Genomic DNA, 20,213 nt, shown 5'->3' on the forward strand with positions numbered 1-20,213 from the left:
GTCTTTCTAATGCTAAGTAGGTGATGTACACTAACACAAGACAATGATAAATCAGAACATAAAGAGGCCTTGACTCTATACATTGACCAATATACATACATTCCTAGGCTACACAGACCTACTAACTTTACCTGATGTAGCCCTGCTAGCCATTAAATCCATTTTTTTTGCACCACTTGATGACTAAACATATTGATATCAGTGAGAAATTGTTTGCTACTGAAGAGTTTGGCCAAGTATTCCATCCACTACTAGGGATTTCCCATATTACTTACAGGTGTCACGCGCGTAAAACATTCCCCATAGACTTGTGTGTTAAAATGGCACTTTTGAAAAATTCATAAAAAATAAATGTGAAATTAGAGGGTGGAATGTTTACTATCAATGGATAGGATATATATCTGACATTCCAAATCTGACCAGGAAAGGGTACCGTAGCCAGCTCATTTTAAAAATAAATCGCCATTTATGAAGATAACTGAATCGATCGAATTCATCAACTGAAACAGTAAAATAGCCCTAATTATTCCGCCAGTCAAAAAATAGTTCCAAATCACTTATTTATCTTCCCAATTTGGGCGAAGTAAGTTCAGTAGTTACCATTTCTAGAATCAGTGTTAGATTTTGAATCACATTCATACATTTTTGTCAATCAGCAATATCAAATTGACAAAAATTCGAATGGGTTGGGTCGAACGAATATCTTAGCCCTCCTGATGTAATTAGGCTCGTGGAACCTATATTATGTGACTTATGTATTTTATTTTTTTGAATAGCTACTTTTCTATTCTTTTATATCTGTACACTCACACTAGCACAAAGAAATGCATTGAAAATGCCTATTTTCTATGCAATGACCCATTTTAATGTGTTACCCATACATGTTATCTTCACTATATATATGGATGTATACAAATCCTACCTGCATTTAGCCCAACAGTGAATGCAATGACAATATAGGTCCCTATCAATTGTAATATTAAAGTGTATGTAAATTCTGTGTAGATATGAGGATACCAGAACTGTCCCAAACATATAATTACCAAATATACATGAGATTGGATGAGGAAACAATAAAAGAATGAGATACTACTTTAGTATATTTGCATTTGACCTATTCAAAATCTTCCTAGGGCTGTTGCCTCTCAGATGTAAGAAGGAAGAGATACATAGAGAGAGAGAGAGAGAGAGAAAGAAAAATAATTTTATAGATGGCATGGCTCAATAAAGAGGGGGGGGGGGCTATACTAAGATTGCAGCACACAGCCACCCCCGGCCCCCCCCCCCCCTCCCTCCTTAGTTGAGCACTATTAGATACCTTACCTTACTCTGTGCCCCTTTCTAAATACCTTCTTGAAGGCACCACTCTAGTTCTCTTTAGTAAAGTTCTCAAAGTTCTATCTCCTCTCTACCTACCCCCTTCCTAAGAACAATTTTAACATGAGGAATTTCTAAAGGTCTTTCTAATGCTAAGTAGGTGATGTACACTAACACAAGACAATGATAAATCAGAACATAAAGAGGCCTTGACTCTATACATTGACCAATATACATACATTCCTAGGCTACACAGACCTACTAACTTTACCTGATGTAGCCCTGCTAGCCATTAAATCCATTTTTTTTGCACCACTTGATGACTAAACATATTGATATCAGTGAGAAATTGTTTGCTACTGAAGAGTTTGGCCAAGTATTCCATCCACTACTAGGGATTTCCCATATTACTTACAGGTGTCACGCGCGTAAAACATTCCCCATAGACTTGTGTGTTAAAATGGCACTTTTGAAAAATTCATAAAAAATAAATGTGAAATTAGAGGGTGGAATGTTTACTATCAATGGATAGGATATATATCTGACATTCCAAATCTGACCAGGAAAGGGTACCGTAGCCAGCTCATTTTAAAAATAAATCGCCATTTATGAAGATAACTGAATCGATCGAATTCATCAACTGAAACAGTAAAATAGCCCTAATTATTCCGCCAGTCAAAAAATAGTTCCAAATCACTTATTTATCTTCCCAATTTGGGCGAAGTAAGTTCAGTAGTTACCATTTCTAGAATCAGTGTTAGATTTTGAATCACATTCATACATTTTTGTCAATCAGCAATATCAAATTGACAAAAATTCGAATGGGTTGGGTCGAACGAATATCTTAGCCCTCCTGATGTAATTAGGCTCGTGGAACCTATATTATGTGACTTATGTATTTTATTTTTTTGAATAGCTACTTTTCTATTCTTTTATATCTGTACACTCACACTAGCACAAAGAAATGCATTGAAAATGCCTATTTTCTATGCAATGACCCATTTTAATGTGTTACCCATACATGTTATCTTCACTATATATATGGATGTATACAAATCCTACCTGCATTTAGCCCAACAGTGAATGCAATGACAATATAGGTCCCTATCAATTGTAATATTAAAGTGTATGTAAATTCTGTGTAGATATGAGGATACCAGAACTGTCCCAAACATATAATTACCAAATATACATGAGATTGGATGAGGAAACAATAAAAGAATGAGATACTACTTTAGTATATTTGCATTTGACCTATTCAAAATCTTCCTAGGGCTGTTGCCTCTCAGATGTAAGAAGGAAGAGATACATAGAGAGAGAGAGAGAGAGAGAAAGAAAAATAATTTTATAGATGGCATGGCTCAATAAAGAGGGGGGGGGGGCTATACTAAGATTGCAGCACACAGCCACCCCCGGCCCCCCCCCCCTCCCTCCTTAGTTGAGCACTATTAGATACCTTACCTTACTCTGTGCCCCTTTCTAAATACCTTCTTGAAGGCACCACTCTAGTTCTCTTTAGTAAAGTTCTCAAAGTTCTATCTCCTCTCTACCTACCCCCTTCCTAAGAACAATTTTAACATGAGGAATTTCTAAAGGTCTTTCTAATGCTAAGTAGGTGATGTACACTAACACAAGACAATGATAAATCAGAACATAAAGAGGCCTTGACTCTATACATTGACCAATATACATACATTCCTAGGCTACACAGACCTACTAACTTTACCTGATGTAGCCCTGCTAGCCATTAAATCCATTTTTTTTGCACCACTTGATGACTAAACATATTGATATCAGTGAGAAATTGTTTGCTACTGAAGAGTTTGGCCAAGTATTCCATCCACTACTAGGGATTTCCCATATTACTTACAGGTGTCACGCGCGTAAAACATTCCCCATAGACTTGTGTGTTAAAATGGCACTTTTGAAAAATTCATAAAAAATAAATGTGAAATTAGAGGGTGGAATGTTTACTATCAATGGATAGGATATATATCTGACATTCCAAATCTGACCAGGAAAGGGTACCGTAGCCAGCTCATTTTAAAAATAAATCGCCATTTATGAAGATAACTGAATCGATCGAATTCATCAACTGAAACAGTAAAATAGCCCTAATTATTCCGCCAGTCAAAAAATAGTTCCAAATCACTTATTTATCTTCCCAATTTGGGCGAAGTAAGTTCAGTAGTTACCATTTCTAGAATCAGTGTTAGATTTTGAATCACATTCATACATTTTTGTCAATCAGCAATATCAAATTGACAAAAATTCGAATGGGTTGGGTCGAACGAATATCTTAGCCCTCCTGATGTAATTAGGCTCGTGGAACCTATATTATGTGACTTATGTATTTTATTTTTTTGAATAGCTACTTTTCTATTCTTTTATATCTGTACACTCACACTAGCACAAAGAAATGCATTGAAAATGCCTATTTTCTATGCAATGACCCATTTTAATGTGTTACCCATACATGTTATCTTCACTATATATATGGATGTATACAAATCCTACCTGCATTTAGCCCAACAGTGAATGCAATGACAATATAGGTCCCTATCAATTGTAATATTAAAGTGTATGTAAATTCTGTGTAGATATGAGGATACCAGAACTGTCCCAAACATATAATTACCAAATATACATGAGATTGGATGAGGAAACAATAAAAGAATGAGATACTACTTTAGTATATTTGCATTTGACCTATTCAAAATCTTCCTAGGGCTGTTGCCTCTCAGATGTAAGAAGGAAGAGATACATAGAGAGAGAGAGAGAGAGAGAAAGAAAAATAATTTTATAGATGGCATGGCTCAATAAAGAGGGGGGGGGGGCTATACTAAGATTGCAGCACACAGCCACCCCCGGCCCCCCCCCCCCCCCTCCCTCCTTAGTTGAGCACTATTAGATACCTTACCTTACTCTGTGCCCCTTTCTAAATACCTTCTTGAAGGCACCACTCTAGTTCTCTTTAGTAAAGTTCTCAAAGTTCTATCTCCTCTCTACCTACCCCCTTCCTAAGAACAATTTTAACATGAGGAATTTCTAAAGGTCTTTCTAATGCTAAGTAGGTGATGTACACTAACACAAGACAATGATAAATCAGAACATAAAGAGGCCTTGACTCTATACATTGACCAATATACATACATTCCTAGGCTACACAGACCTACTAACTTTACCTGATGTAGCCCTGCTAGCCATTAAATCCATTTTTTTTGCACCACTTGATGACTAAACATATTGATATCAGTGAGAAATTGTTTGCTACTGAAGAGTTTGGCCAAGTATTCCATCCACTACTAGGGATTTCCCATATTACTTACAGGTGTCACGCGCGTAAAACATTCCCCATAGACTTGTGTGTTAAAATGGCACTTTTGAAAAATTCATAAAAAATAAATGTGAAATTAGAGGGTGGAATGTTTACTATCAATGGATAGGATATATATCTGACATTCCAAATCTGACCAGGAAAGGGTACCGTAGCCAGCTCATTTTAAAAATAAATCGCCATTTATGAAGATAACTGAATCGATCGAATTCATCAACTGAAACAGTAAAATAGCCCTAATTATTCCGCCAGTCAAAAAATAGTTCCAAATCACTTATTTATCTTCCCAATTTGGGCGAAGTAAGTTCAGTAGTTACCATTTCTAGAATCAGTGTTAGATTTTGAATCACATTCATACATTTTTGTCAATCAGCAATATCAAATTGACAAAAATTCGAATGGGTTGGGTCGAACGAATATCTTAGCCCTCCTGATGTAATTAGGCTCGTGGAACCTTCAGCGTTCCATACATACCGTATAAGATAGTAACAACCTCGATACCTTTTATTCAGTGATAAATTCAGCGTTCCATACATACCGTATAAGATAGTAATAACCTCGATACCTCTTAGTCAGTGATAAATTCAACGTTAAGATAGTAATAACCTCGATACCTCTTAGTCAGTGATAAATTCAACGTTAAGATAGTAATAACCTCGATACCTCTTAAACAGTGATAAATTCAACGTTAAGATAGTAATAACCTCGATACCTCTTAAACAGTGATAAATTCAGCGTTAAGATAGTAATAACCTCGATACCTCTTAGTCAGTGATAAAATCAGCGTTAAGATAGTAATAACCTCGATACCTTTTATTCAGTGATAAATTCAGCGTTCCATACACACCGTATAAGCTAGTAATAACCTCGACACCTGACATACTATAAGTCCCCATTTGATCAGGTTTTTAAAAGATATTCACCCCTTCCATCGAATAATGAAATTTTATATGAAAACCATCCACCATTATGACGCATCACACCCTGCATCAACCCACCCACCCACATATTAACCCACACACGCATTTTAATACTTTTCGGCTGATGTCTTCCAACACTACCACTCTGCAGTATGCATGGTATAATCTAAACTATTCTTATAACATATATTATAACGAAAAGGATGGGGGGAAAGTGTCAGTTAACTACAGTGCGTAATTACATCTCTATGAATAATAATATGTTGCGTTTATAATTATAGCGCTTTTAATGAGTGTTTCTAAGCGTTTTACAAAGGAATAACATAAAATCATTATACAAATTAGAGGACATATACACTTCATATCATAACAAGAATTAAGTCAAGTAAAGGCAATAGTAGAAATCGATCACGATCACAAATAATTACAATGAATACTTAATAATACTTGATAATTTAGTACAGGAAGAGATGTGTTTTGAGGAGAGATTTGAAGGATTCAAGAGAGGTGGACTGACGGATATGTAAAGGGAGGCTATTCCAAAGAGTATATAAAAGCAGCACTCCCACTGAGGATTATATCGCTTTTGCATAATTGTGTGATTTTTGGGTCAATTCCGTGCAATTATATCATTGGTGATTGGTAATGGGTAATATTTTTTTTAACCGAGAAGTTGACGAGACTTTCTTGTTAAAGAGAGTACCCTACTAAGTTAAGAATACCCAGAGTAAGTGTTTTCTGTAAATTGTAATAACAAAGGTTAGGTTCAGTGTGCAGTGGGGCAATTCCGGCCCGTGCCCCCCCCCCCCCTCTCTTTAGAGTCCAACTCAATATTTCCAATGTAAATAGATCGTTCATACACAAGTGCGCCCCCCCCCCTTGAGAGTCACAGCAAATATTTATAATTGGAATATGTCGTACATACACAAGTGAGAGCACCTTTTTTTCTTTTTACTTACTTGTCAAATTTTCCTTTGGAAAATGTGCCCCCTCCCCCCTCCCCTTGGAAAAATCCTGGACCTGCCCCTGGTTAGGTTGTCTTTCTCTCATGGCTATTGATCGGTGTTCCTGTTTGGGGGATGTCTTACACAATTGGCGTAATGATTCTATTTTTTTTTTTTTTGCGGGCGCACGTTGCGCAAAGGGCAAAATTTATTTCCAAAAAGCTGCTAAAGTTTCTACCTTTTGAGCACTAAAAAATCATTCTGTGATAAATTTCTATAGATTTTCTTTATTATATCACCCCGTTTCCTTTCCCTTTTTTCCTTCTTTCTTTGTCGTGAAACTTTTAGAGTCCATGGCTTCCAACTTCCACATCTGTAAACCGGCATGGGGAGGAGGGGGGGGGGTGGTCTTACAACAACACTAGGTACTGCGTACCAATGCGACCGCTAAGTGCGAGCTGAATTTCGGTGATAAATTGTTTTGAGGACTCTTGTGGGCATGGACCTGGAAAGCGGGGGTGCTGAAGCACCCCTAAGACTTTCCCAGGGGGTGCTGCGTGTATTATTTTCCATAGGCAGCACCCCCCTTGAATTATGGTTGGTGTGTTGCGGTGTGTCACATAGGAGAAAGGTATGGACAATGACCAACATTTTATGTTAAAACCTCTTTTTTTGGCTTATCAAATTTATTGGCACCAAAACGACCTTCATTTTGTAACCTTGTTTTGCTTGTCAAATTCAAATAGACAGATCCAAGGGGTCCGGGACTCCCTATTGGCGGAGCAAAAAAAGGGGAAAGCACTTTAAAAAAAAAGATGGGAAAAGAGAGGAGAAAATAAGAGTATGAAGAAAAGTGAATAAAATAAGGTGAGGGGACGTCTTGGAAAATAAAATTTAAAAAACCTTTCATGTCACTATAAAGTTTTCGCTCGCGCTTCACGTTTGCATTGCATGTTTGATGAGATAGGCCTACATGAGATTCTTCCTCAATAGGCTGATATGGAGCGCTCGCATTTTGATTGGCAATAATGGATACCTCAATAATTTCCTCTATAATAATAAGCAATACTAAAACAAACTACTTAAAATCCCCTTTTCATGACATCGCGATTTGCGCTCTCATTAATTTGTTAATGCACTCTTTGAAATTCCAATTCTCATTTCTGATCATACTTGCCATATGATTCATCACAAATATTATGACAGTAAATCAACGCAGGCCATCCCCTACCTGAAATATTTGGGGATATATCGCCACCCCCCCCCCCCCCGTGATCGACATCAATTTTTTTTCCTCTTTATTCTTGCAAATAATGAATCTTTTAACATTAAATAGCACAACCATATTGAATTATCTCATTAGATCCCTAATTGCTAAATATCCTTATTGACATAATTACTCTCATTCTTATTGACCTTCTCTCATTTTACATTCTCGTTCTATATACCCTCATTTTGTTGTTGTAATGTTTATATTGCATTGTTTACAAATATTTAATTATTGTTTGGCAAAGTGTACATAGATAATTACTATTATTATTATTACGAACCTATTATTTTGTATGTGTGTGCAAATTAGGTAATAAACTAAATTTAAGGTCTTGTCGAAAGGCAAGCCCCTCCGTCTTACTCTAAAATACAAACATCTGAGGCACCTTAATTTTTTTAATTTTGTTTATCAAATCTATAGGCCTCATTATGCTATGTATGATGCTATGTCTTGTAATATTCTTTTCATTGTCTCTTTCGGTTTTATTACATATTGTTCTGCTCTAGCTTTCTATTCATTCATGCGATTTTACTCCGATGAGTGCATGTCGAAAGTTTCAGTATTTCCGTTTTTAAGGCTTTTCTACGCTTCTTTACTTTGTTAGGTTATGTTTTTCATATTTTGTAAAACACTACGAAACGGAAATCAATAAATGAAATGATAAAGAAACATGTATTTGAAATACCAAATACCAAGGTTCTAGGTCTAAATCTAAAAAAAAGTGCACGCATGTAATATTGAGATAAAATAATCCAGTTTCAGATCAGAATATCAACTTCTCCTCGCGCTTTGCGCTCGCATTATTAATCGAGGAAGATACCCAATTACTCATCCTTTTCATGATTTACAAAACGTGATCTACACACTAAGAAATAAAGGTTCAAAATTGAACCCCGAAAGGTTGATGCAAAATCAGCACCCTATGGGTTAAAAAATTGAACCCTGCGGTTGGGGTTCATTTTTGCACCCTGCGGATTCAAAACTGCACCCCTAAATTTTAAATTGAACCCCTAGGGGTGCAGTTTTGAACCCGCAGGGTGCAAAAATGAATCCCAACCGCAGGGTTCAATTTTGGAACCCATAGGGTGCTGATTTTGCATCAACCTTTCGGGGTTCAATTTTTAACCTTTATTTCTTAGTGTGTAGAGAGCATCCTCTTTTTAGGTCTGAAATCTCTCGTTTTCCGTCAATTGTTAACTTAAATATCTATCACATTCATCATTACACAAAGTGTCAATTTTTTATGTCGGAATGTCAAAAGCAATTTTGCTCGAGCTTCGCGCTCGCATTATCACTTATATTATAATGTATTTTATTCGAAATATTAATATTTCTTGATTTGTATGATTTTTAAAAGAATGTGGTAAATAAAGTTTCAATTTCAATGTAATTGTTGAAATATAAATCGTCTTCATGTATTACTAACTGCAAATAATCCTTAACAGGTCCCTTTTCGATCAGGCCAGAATGTATAATTATGTAGTTATTTAGCTACATTAACGCTTCTTATTCAGGATCAGCTACATTGCCAAGAATGTTCAATTTCCAGGGATTTTCAGAGTACAGTATTACATATATTTTATGTTGTTTTAAAAGAATAAAGCTAAGAAGTGACTCTTATGAGTACCCTTAAAAAGAAAAACATTAATCAGCACCGAAGTCGATCGGGGGTAATACGGGTGTAAAGTTTGCCCCCCCCCCCTCTTTTTTGTGTGCAAAAGCTCGTTCTGTCCTCTGTTATTAAAGGGGAATGAAACCTTTGGAACAAGTATGCTTATATCGAAACAGAAAAATCAAAGAATATAAAAAGAGAAAGTTTGAGAAAAATCGAACCAATATTGAGAAAGTTATGAGCATTTGAATATTGCAATCACTAATGCTATGGAGATCCTCCCATTGGCAATGCGACAAGGATATGTGATGTCACATGTGAACAACTTTCCCTTTGATGGACTATAAACTACCCTCAAAATGTCTCTTTGCTTTTTCTTATGTGTGTAACAGGTCAAAATGAACTGTTTAATGGAAATTCATATATTTTCATAACTCTTAATCATTTGTCTGTAAGTGATAGATGCCTTCACAGGAAGTGCACAGGAAGTAGTAGAAAGTAGAAATGTTTAACAATCTTCATGCTTTTTAAGAAGTATGATTCACACTCTTTCTGGGTAAGAGTGATGCTGAATGGTCTTTGGGTCAAAACATCACATTCCAGAGCTATGAGCTTGTATGACGTAGATAATTATGGTCAAGGCTTAGCATCTGTGAATGGAGAGTGATAACTGCATAAAAAGGAGAGAGGATTTTACTCCAATTCACTCCTGCACTGCACCCCATTCATGGGGCAGGCAGAGAGGCTTCTTCGTTTTCGGGTCAGAATTAAAGGTAAGATAATTATCTTATTTTGTCGATTCTGTTAGTTTTGAATAATAGTTTATAAAGTTGGTTCGCAATGCATTTTCTATTGTTTTAAATAATACGTTAGGTTATATTAAAGAGCTATCTTTGCTAGCATAGCATGTTATCTGTCTTATTTTAAAGGGGTTTGTAAATTAAATAATTCATTAGTTATGCATCTGTCTTCGTTACTTCAGATTATTCTTATGTCATTTTGTTATATTTTGTATAATTACTTGTACGTATATACTTGATTGTAGTATGTAGTTATAAAACAGAATGTGTTCGGTTCTAATCTTATAGTGAAACAATTTAGTAAAATGATCTTTAGAGTGAATGATTTTGGTTAAATTGATTTTGGTTATTGAATTGTTAATTCAATGTTTCCGTTTAGTGTTTTCAGTGTAAAGGGTCACGATGATTGCTTACTATGTGTAATAATTGTTACTTTCCTTTTAAAGGTATTTGACATGACATTCGTGTAGCGGGTGAGGCTCTCACCTGAGGAAATATGGTCCTCTAGGCCAGATTGTCAGGGTGAGTGGTTATCATTCATTAACCACTGTATTTCAATGTTAATTTGTTGGCATATTCTAATTGTTGTTTGGTAAATTTCACTTGATGGATGTATTTCATTTATTTGTTGGAAGAGTTATCCATAACGATGGAGGAACCGAATTAGTGAATAGATGAGATGAATTCAGGCAATATTGATTAGGTTTTAATGAATGGATATTGACAACATGTTTATCATTGATTATTACGAGTCTACTTGACGTCATATTGATAAATGTTTTATCTTGGAGTCACAAGCAAATATGTGTATATTTCTATTTTGTGCATTTTCAAACATATCATAATTATATTTAATTGTTTTGTTCTTATCGGTTTTTGCAGGTTTTTTCTATCTTGTGTTCTTGTACTGGGAATTTTGTATGTAACGATCCATCGATATTAAACGAACCGAAACACAAGGAATGGTGTCGTGTGTCATCTTTCTACATCAGTTTCCGCGTGTTACATGTGGCGTAGTCGGCAGGATCGATGTTCATCGTTGGATACAACCAAGTTCAAACCCTGGCAATCTGAGGAGCTCATCCGTCTCATCTGTTGGACATCTTGAATTTTGTAAATATGAACGTAGCTTTAAGTTTAAGATGTATTGTGTGTGTACATTGTGTGAATGCTGTAGCCGAAATGTAGTTTGTTTTAAAATAATATGAGGCTACAATGTATTTGATAGGGATTAATACTAATGGAAAGGTATTTTATGAGATACCCTGTAAGAGTTTTCAGATAAAAAAGCTTTGGTCATCAAGGGAACACTGAGCACTGTTCAAGGTTCATTTTTGTGTTGTCATGGTAATGCTGTGTTTTGGAACAGTCCATGCCCCCTTTCTTATGTAATTCTGGCTGGTTGGATGGGAACCACACATTGGGGTGTTGGAAGCCAGAGACACCAGTATTTTATATGTTGATAGGAGGGAGTACAGTATGTGCAGAGTAAGCTCTGGGTTTGGCAAACATGATTAACTTGTGAATAGTTGAGACTTTTCTGTGTCTGATACTTGAAGTTTGTTAACTTTTTAAGTTTAGTTTTGGGTCTTGATTAATATTCGGTTTTAATTAAGTTATGGCGTGAATTAATGTTAATTGTTTGATCCAGAATTTGTATTTAATAGTTTTAGGGGCTACTTTTGAAAAAGTAGGGGAGCCGACGTATTGACGAAAGTGTTTTACTTTTATGTTTCTGTGTGTTATAATGGTTATTATATTGTAATATGCTGATCATTCTGATTTGTAACTGGTATTTGGCTAGGAGTACTGCTAGGTTTAGTCAGAATAAAAGTATCAATGTTAATTTCGAGAACCTCAATCTGAGACCGGGATTGCATTAGAGGGATACTGGAGTGACTATTGGGGCAGTAAGGTTTTTCTCTTTACCTTTGTTTTTCTGTTAACCTTCGAGGCCGGAAAGGACGCATTGGTAGTTGAGTGAATTAGTCAAAAGTTATAAGATTTTTCAGTATGTTATATTGATGAACCATTGTTCCATTGGAAATTGCTAAGATTTGGGGAAACATCTGGTAATTGTTGTTATTTGTTTATTGCCTTGTAATTTTGCTAAACAGTTTGAATCAGCTGTAAGGATAAGTAGGTATATGACATTGTAGTGATTGATTTACTGGTTATAAAGTATATAATGGTCTGTTATTCATTGAGATACATGGATTGTGAAGGTTTATGTCGATAACTAAACATTGGTTGGTATAAACTCTGGAGCTGTTAGGATCAATTAGGAAGCACTTGGAATGTTAATGCTAGGAGCCTCAACATGAGACCAGTATTACATAATAAGGAGTGTAGTTGAAAACTGAAACAGTTGAGTTTTTGCACTAGATATGTTTTTTGTGTTTATTCTCGTCATGAGACCAGAAAGTTTGTATTAGTGGTGCGGGTTCGCCAATACCGAGTTATGGCTGAGATTTTCATATTCTGTATCGGGTGATTACTGGCTTTATATCTTAATGTCATGATTAATTGTAAATTGATTTGTTTAGTAACTGGGAACAAGCATCTCCGGGTAGTGTTATTTAAAGTAGGACTTTAATTTGTAATAATTTTGGTATAGTGAGTGCCGGGACGTCACTCAATTAAGTAGGGGAGTATGTAACAGGTCAAAATGAACTGTTTAATGGAAATTCATATATTTTCATAACTCTTAATCATTTGTCTGTAAGTGATAGATGCCTTCACAGGAAGTGCACAGGAACTGGAAGTAGTAGAAAGTAGAAATGTTTAACAATCTTCATGCTTTTTAAGAAGTATGATTCACACTCTTTCTGGGTAAGAGTGATGCTGAATGGTCTTTGGGTCAAAACATCACATTCCAGAGCTATGAGCTTGTATGACGTAGATAATTATGGTCAAGGCTTAGCATCTGTGAATGGAGAGTGATAACTGCATAAAAAGGAGAGAGGATTTTACTCCAATTCACTCCTGCACTGCACCCCATTCATGGGGCAGGCAGAGAGGCTTCTTCATTTTCGGGTCAGAATTAAAGGTAAGATAATTATCTTATTTTGTCGATTCTGTTAGTTTTGAATAATAGTTTATAAAGTTGGTTCGCAATGCATTTTCTATTGTTTTAAATAATACGTTAGGTTATATTAAAGAGCTATCTTTGCTAGCATAGCATGTTATCTGTCTTATTTTAAAGGGGTTTGTAAATTAAATAATTCATTAGTTATGCATCTGTCTTCGTTACTTCAGATTATTCTTATGTCATTTTGTTATATTTTGTATAATTACTTGTACGTATATACTTGATTGTAGTATGTAGTTATAAAACAGAATGTGTTCGGTTCTAATCTTATAGTGAAACAATTTAGTAAAATGATCTTTAGAGTGAAAGATTTTGGTTAAATTGATTTTGGTTATTGAATTGTAAATTCAATGTTTCAGTTTAGTGTTTTCAGAGTAAAGGGTCACGATGATTGCTTACTATGTGTAATAATTGTTACTTTCCTTTTAAAGGTATTTGACATGACATTCGTGTATCGGGTGAGGCTCTCACCAGAGGAAATATGGTCCTCTAGGCCAGATTGTCAGGGTGAGTGGTTATCATTCATTAACCACTGTATTTCAATGTTAATTTGTTGGCATATTCTAATTGTTGTTTGGTAAATTTCACTTGATGGATGTATTTCATTTATTTGTTGGAAGAGTTATCCATAACGATGGAGGAACCGAATTAGTGATTAGATGAGTTGAATTCAGGCAATATTGATTAGGTTTTAATGAATGGATATAGACAACATGTTTATCATTGATTATTACGAGTCTACTTGACGTCATATTAATGAATGTTTTATCTTGGAGTCACAAGCAAATATGTGTATATTTCTATTTTGTGCATTTTCAAACATATCATAATTCTATTTAATTGTTTTGTTCTTATCGGTTTTTGCAGGTTTTTTCTATCTTGTGTTCTTGTACTGGGAATTTTGTATGTAACGATCCATCGATATTAAACGAACCGAAACACAAGGAATGGTGTCGTGTGTCATCTTTCTACATCAGTTTCCGCGTGTTACATGGGGATACAAACTCTTTATCCATGATGTTTTCTTTAAAAATCTGTATTACATGCCCTCATATAGAAAGAACACATGATCTACTGATAGATGTGATAAAAGAGGCAATTTAAGTGAAATATATACTAAAGTAATGGGGAGAGTTGTTCACAAGTGACATCACATCTCTTTGTCGCATTGCCAATTTGAGGATCTCCATAGCATTAGTGATCACAATATTCAAATGCTCATAATTTTCTCATTATGTGTCAAATTTTTCTCAAACTTTCGTTGATCTGTTTCTTTGATTTTTCTGTTTTTACACAAGCTATCTTGTTCCAAAGGTTTCATTCTCCTTTAAGGGATGCAGCGTTGGCATTCGCACTGAGAGATGGATTCGATAGTACGAGTGCCACTGACATGATATAATTGCGCGTCCGCGGAATCTCGACACTCGATAAGTGCCTGGATTGAAGTTGTTTGGCTGACTTGACAGCAAGTACAAGAATTATCCAACATCGAGTCTACCGAGCTCGAGCACAGGCCCGCGCATTCGCCGAGTGCAATAGGGTCGACGGTGCGGCACGAATCCCCTACATCCACTGTCTTGTTAGAGTAGGTAACCTCGCACCCGGGCGTAATCGCCGGTACTGCATTGGGATAAAGATAAACATTGCAATTTAAAATTGCAGTCGTAACAAGAATAACATTATAGCAATATCAACAAAAACAACTATAAATAAACAAATCAAACAAATTAAAATCATCATTATAGATTTATTTATACAAGCTATGGAGTTTTTTTTACCTCATCAGGAACCGATAGGTTGAATATAGAAAACATTGAAAGTCTTATTGTAGAACCAAAACAGTTCTAAAAGGACTGTTTAGAACAGTTTTCTGTTCCTTAAGATGCTTAAAAGGTTCCAAATACGGGACAAATGATGGTTCTAAAATTCCAAAGGGTGCAGTGTAAAATAATCTTAATAGATAAACGGAATAGCAGATTTTAATGAAGTGGACACAGAACGTTATGTAAACTAGATTTTAACTCTAGAGTTTAACTTAACTTGGGCGGAGAGGTACGTTGACCTCCTCTATTCACTTTTTAATAAAACTTACCCAGGTACAACATTCATAAAGATAAAATATTAAAAAATATGGTTAATCCTACAAATATTTCAATGTCCTCCCTTGGTTCCAAAGCATCAGTCACGGAAGAATTTCACGAAACAACAGTCACTATTGCTATAAGCTGCCGCAAATCCATTTACCTGACTGTCTAAGAGCAACTTAGTAAGTGAAAAGCAGTGATAATTTGTCTTTAATGAAACAACACGGTTGAACATAAGAGAAGGAACTGAGCAATTGCCCCCCCCCCCAAAAAAAAAAAAAAAAAAAAAAAACAGTTTGAAAACCAAAAGTGTGCACGAAATTCTTCAATGTCACTCTAGAACATGCAAAAACCGCCACCATGGCTTTGCTTTAGTTTCAAATCGTTTTTTTTTTAGGTGTTCCCCTCCCTCCCCGGAAAACTAGGAGATTAATATCCAACCCTATGGCGTTACCATGGAAATGCAGTTTTAAACACGTCTAGATAATGAATCTTGCGGCTTAACCCCAAGATGAATATTTGCGCCAATTTTCATGGGCACGAGCAAAAAAACTGGGGAGATACTCTGATCCCATGCATGGCCCTGGGGAAAGCGGGGGTAGAATTTCCCAGGGTGCTATGTGTATTATTCTCCATAGGCAGCACCCCCTGGAATTCTGGTAGATGTGCCAAAAATTGGCGACAATGTAAGGAAAATGGCCAACTATTTGTCTGGTTGAAATCCCCTTTTTTTGCTTGTCTAATTCTGGGGACCAAAACGACCCTCATTTTTTTACTTGTCACATTTAGTTCAGCACCCCTTGCCAAAAAAAATTGTTCCCAGGGCCCTGTTTGATCCACAAGTTTTCCTGGAATTTATGCTACAATACGTAGTTCCCATGGCAACGCATTTCTGACAAGTGACAACAAAATATCTTGCACATCTTTAACTCAAGTCCAATGTGCATGCGAAATTTCATGAGAATTGGTTGAAAACTGATGAAGTAGTTCGAATCGCAAGGTTTTTACCTAATTTTGCCATTATGTTGTTGCCATAGTAACACGATTTCTGACACACAAAAAATGTCTTGCACATCTTTACCTCAATGTGTGAACAATGAAACAATGAAGTGTTTGCCAACAATTAGTAAGAACAATGAGAACAATGTGTCTTTGCCAAATTTCATGAGATTTGGTTAAAACTGAGGAAGGAGCTCGAACCGCAAGTTTTTTAACCTAATTTCTATCGCCTAAAATCAAATAAATGACATAAATGAATTATTAAAAACAAACTCACCACAATCCGGACAGCACTGGCCTTTGTATATGAGGTCACCCTGTCAGAAAGAAAAGTTGATTTCAAACAGGTGGGTGTTTCATAAAGCTGTTCGTAAGATAAGAGCGACTTTAAGAACGACTGGTGATCCTTTCTTTTGGTAAATGGTATGCACCATTGACGATGTTTTACGCGTAAAAAAGGATCACCAGTCGTTCTTAAAGTCGCTCTTAACTTACGAACAGCTTTATGAAACACCCACCAAATACATAAGGGCATTGTAGACATAGTAAATGAGCCACCACGCCTTGTGATAATTACCATTGTTATCACAATAATGATTCTTACTAAAGCCCTTTCTAAACCTTTGATCAATGTGAAAGCAAAGTCGCCAAATTCTGAAAAAATTAGAAGGTAAAAAAAGGTCGGCTTAATAATTGAACTGGTCATCAGTGGTTGAGGACTTCACAATGACATTAAGTTCAGAGACATTTCATTAAATAAAGGCCTTCAGTAATCGTAATAAAGCCAAGGTCTTTTTGGAAACGCATACATAGTCTTTAGGTCATAACGTGATGGTGAAATGGGTAGAATAACGGGTTGATATTGCTATTATTATCATTATTATCATTGTTAGCATTATTATAACTATGATTACTATTATTACAATTAATCACATTGCTAAAAGTAGCAGCATTATACTCATTACCATGATTATTATTATTATTATTATTATTATTATACTATTCATTATACTTTTTTTCATTTTTACCATCATAGCCATTATTATCATGATCATCATCGTTTTTACTAATATCAATTGTAGTAGTAGAAGTGGTAGTAGTAATAGTCATGATAGTAGTACCAGGATAAGGAGGAGTAGTGGTAGAATAAATAGTCATTTTATTACCAGTAGTTGAAGTATAGTAGTAGTAGTAGTAGTAGTAAGTAGTACTAGTAGTAGTAGTAGTAGTAGTAGTAGTAGTAGTAGTAGTAGTAAGTAGTAGTAGTAGTAGTAGTAGTAGTAGTAAGTAGTAGTAGTAGTAGTAGTAGAAGTAGTAGAAGTAGTAGTAGTAGTAGTAGTAGTAAGTAGTAGTAGTAGTAGTAGTAGTAGTAGTAGTAGTAGTAGTAGTAGTAGTAGTAGTAGTAAGTAGTAGTAGTAGTAGTAAGTAGTAGTAGTAGTAGTAGTAGTAGTAGTATGATTCCTAGTCTTTATCATATTCCCATACTTACATCACAGTCGAGATTGCAAGTCTTTATGGTTGCCATGACGCCCATCATTTCATCACAAACCATTTCGACACAGCTATCATCAAAAGACAATATGTCTCCGTACTATTAAATAACATGGATAAGAGACACCGAGATTTAGGTTTGCAAAACTTTTTAAAAAGATGCAGGTATACGTTATTCCTTTACACAAAATATTTTATTGATAGTTTGAGATGAGTAGAATAATGAAAATCCTATTTGAAAAAAAATATATATTAAAGTTTCTCTCAAGTTTTTCGTATTTTTTTCCTCAAGTCAATGACATCTACTATTCTTACTTCTTATTTCAATACCATAATATGACTTAATTGTTATGATGAATATGGCATGGAATAAACACGCTTAAAATACATGATAATCTACTAGGGTAGAAAAGTATCGGATATTTGCGGGTTTTTTTTACAAACGTACTGTATTTAGCCACTATAAAGCAATGAAAGCGCTCTTTTCGAAAGAGAGCAAAACTCGCAATAAAACTCGATTGAATGAACTAGAGTTTTCCGGGGGAATGGAACGCAGAGACCAAGAAAAAGAGAATCGGTCGACATTTTTTCCCTCAAAAATCTGACACTCAAGCACCAAAAAACAAAAACAAAGATAGATCTTGACTGTTAAAAGATCTTGACTGTTAAAAGATCTTATATTTAGTGCATTTCATCCTGGAAAAAAATTGTGCTCTGTAAATTAGTTTCCTGCATGATTTGATTTTGATTTGATTGTGATTCCTGGGATAATGCAATATATCGAAATCTACTGTTTGAAAATCTAAATCAATTCTGATAATTTATCCCTATTTTTGTTAGATTTACCATTTTACCCACTGGTTACTTGCGACATGACGTTATTCAACAAATATTTCAATTCCGTTGTAATAGAGTATCAATAATGACCAGGGGCACTAGCGTACCTACGGGGGGGGGGGGGCAGGGGGGCAGTCTGCCCCCCCCCCCCTGACGAGTCACAACCCATGCAAAGGACGTATCCCTGCCCTCCCTTACGAGCTTGAAAACCTTTTTTGCCCCCCCCCCCCTGACGAGCTTGAAGACATTTTTTGCCCCCCCTGACGAGCTTGAAGACCTTTTTTTTATTTTTTTTTTTTGCTTGTCAATTTTTTTTCTGGTACGATATCCTTCATATGTGATTGAACACCTTTTTTTTTTTTTTTTTGTGCTTGTCAATTTTTTTGGCGGACGATTTTGGCCCCCCCCCCCTGTGGAAAATCCTAGGTACGCCACTGACCAGGGGCGGATCCAGGATTTTCCAAACCTCACATTGATTCCTTTACCTCTATAATTTATTTATTGTTTACAGGTTACCCTCGGTGATTGTGTTAGATTGACTACACTTCTCTCATTCTATCTCACTCTCTTTGCCTTTCTCCATTTCTCCCTTCTTCGGATTTTCGCAGTTTGTGCAGCAATGTTTGTTTATTTTAACTCTGTTGTTTTGTGTGTCTTACATTTTGTTGTTTTTTGTTTTGTTGTGTCTTCATGTTTTTTTTTTGTCTCTGCTCACCTTTTAATATTAATTTCCTTTATTATAATGATTTATTTATATCTTTATTTCATTATCTATTTTGTATAGCTGGTGATTTAATCAACTGGAGGTAATGTGCGCTGATTTTTCTCCTTATCTGCACTAACTGCAGATCTGATGTGTTATTTTATGAAGCTAATAAACTGGAATTTGAAAACAAGCACATGAACCCATATTTTTTAATGTTTGCACCTCTTAGGTATACCTTTCTCTACAACTTTGCAAAGTTTGGTAAAAATGGCATGGGTTTTGAATAAAGTACAGCATTTCTTTTACTTTTCAAGTTTGTTATTGACATTTGAAGCAGTTTTGTGCAGCAATGTTTGTTTATTTTTACTCTGTTGTTTCGTGTGTCTTATATTTTGTTGTGTCTTCATGTCTTTTTTTGTCTCTGTTCACCTTTTAATATTAATTTCCTTTATTATAATGATTTATTTATATCTTTATTTCATTATCTATTTTGTATAGCTGCTTGCTTTTGGCCCATATAGATTTAAGTGTTATACTGTTTTTTCTTCTTGAGTGGTCCACACTTTACAAGCTTTGCTTTTTAGTGGGCCACTCCATTTTTCCAACATATCTTGCATATTGTTATTATCAAATTGGAAATATTATCTTCTGTATCAGGTGTATATTCTTTATATTTGGTTTATTTGAATATTTATGTCATTTATATTTTCTGAAGTTATGTTTTATTTATTGTAATTATTGCATTATAATTTTTTTTGGAAAAATGAATAAATAAATAAATTAAATTAAATTAAATGAAAGGGGG

At 35.3% G+C, this 20,213-nt stretch overlaps 1 protein-coding gene and 1 long non-coding RNA gene across 2 annotated transcripts; one reads left to right on the top strand and one right to left on the bottom strand.

Moving 5' to 3' along the window:
* Positions 1 to 10,105: 10,105 nt before the first annotated feature.
* LOC129261816 (uncharacterized) lies at positions 10,106 to 14,235 on the top strand. Its single transcript, XR_010295524.1, has 4 exons — positions 10,106 to 10,173; positions 10,647 to 10,722; positions 11,083 to 13,249; positions 13,723 to 14,235. It is a non-coding gene; the product is annotated as an uncharacterized LOC129261816 (long non-coding RNA).
* Positions 14,236 to 14,618: 383 nt separating this feature from the next.
* Positions 14,619 to 17,926, bottom strand: LOC129274002 (uncharacterized). The gene is made up of 3 exons (XM_054910868.2): positions 17,864 to 17,926; positions 16,652 to 16,691; positions 14,619 to 14,911 (listed from the first exon to the last, which is right to left on the bottom strand). Exons 1-3 carry the CDS (start codon positions 17,924 to 17,926, stop codon positions 14,619 to 14,621), a joined length of 396 nt encoding a protein of 131 aa, XP_054766843.2.
* Positions 17,927 to 20,213: the final 2,287 nt, after the last annotated feature.

Source organism: Lytechinus pictus, chromosome 13 (genome assembly GCF_037042905.1).
Source record: "Lytechinus pictus isolate F3 Inbred chromosome 13, Lp3.0, whole genome shotgun sequence".
NCBI classification, from domain to species: Eukaryota; Metazoa; Echinodermata; class Echinoidea; order Temnopleuroida; family Toxopneustidae; genus Lytechinus; species Lytechinus pictus.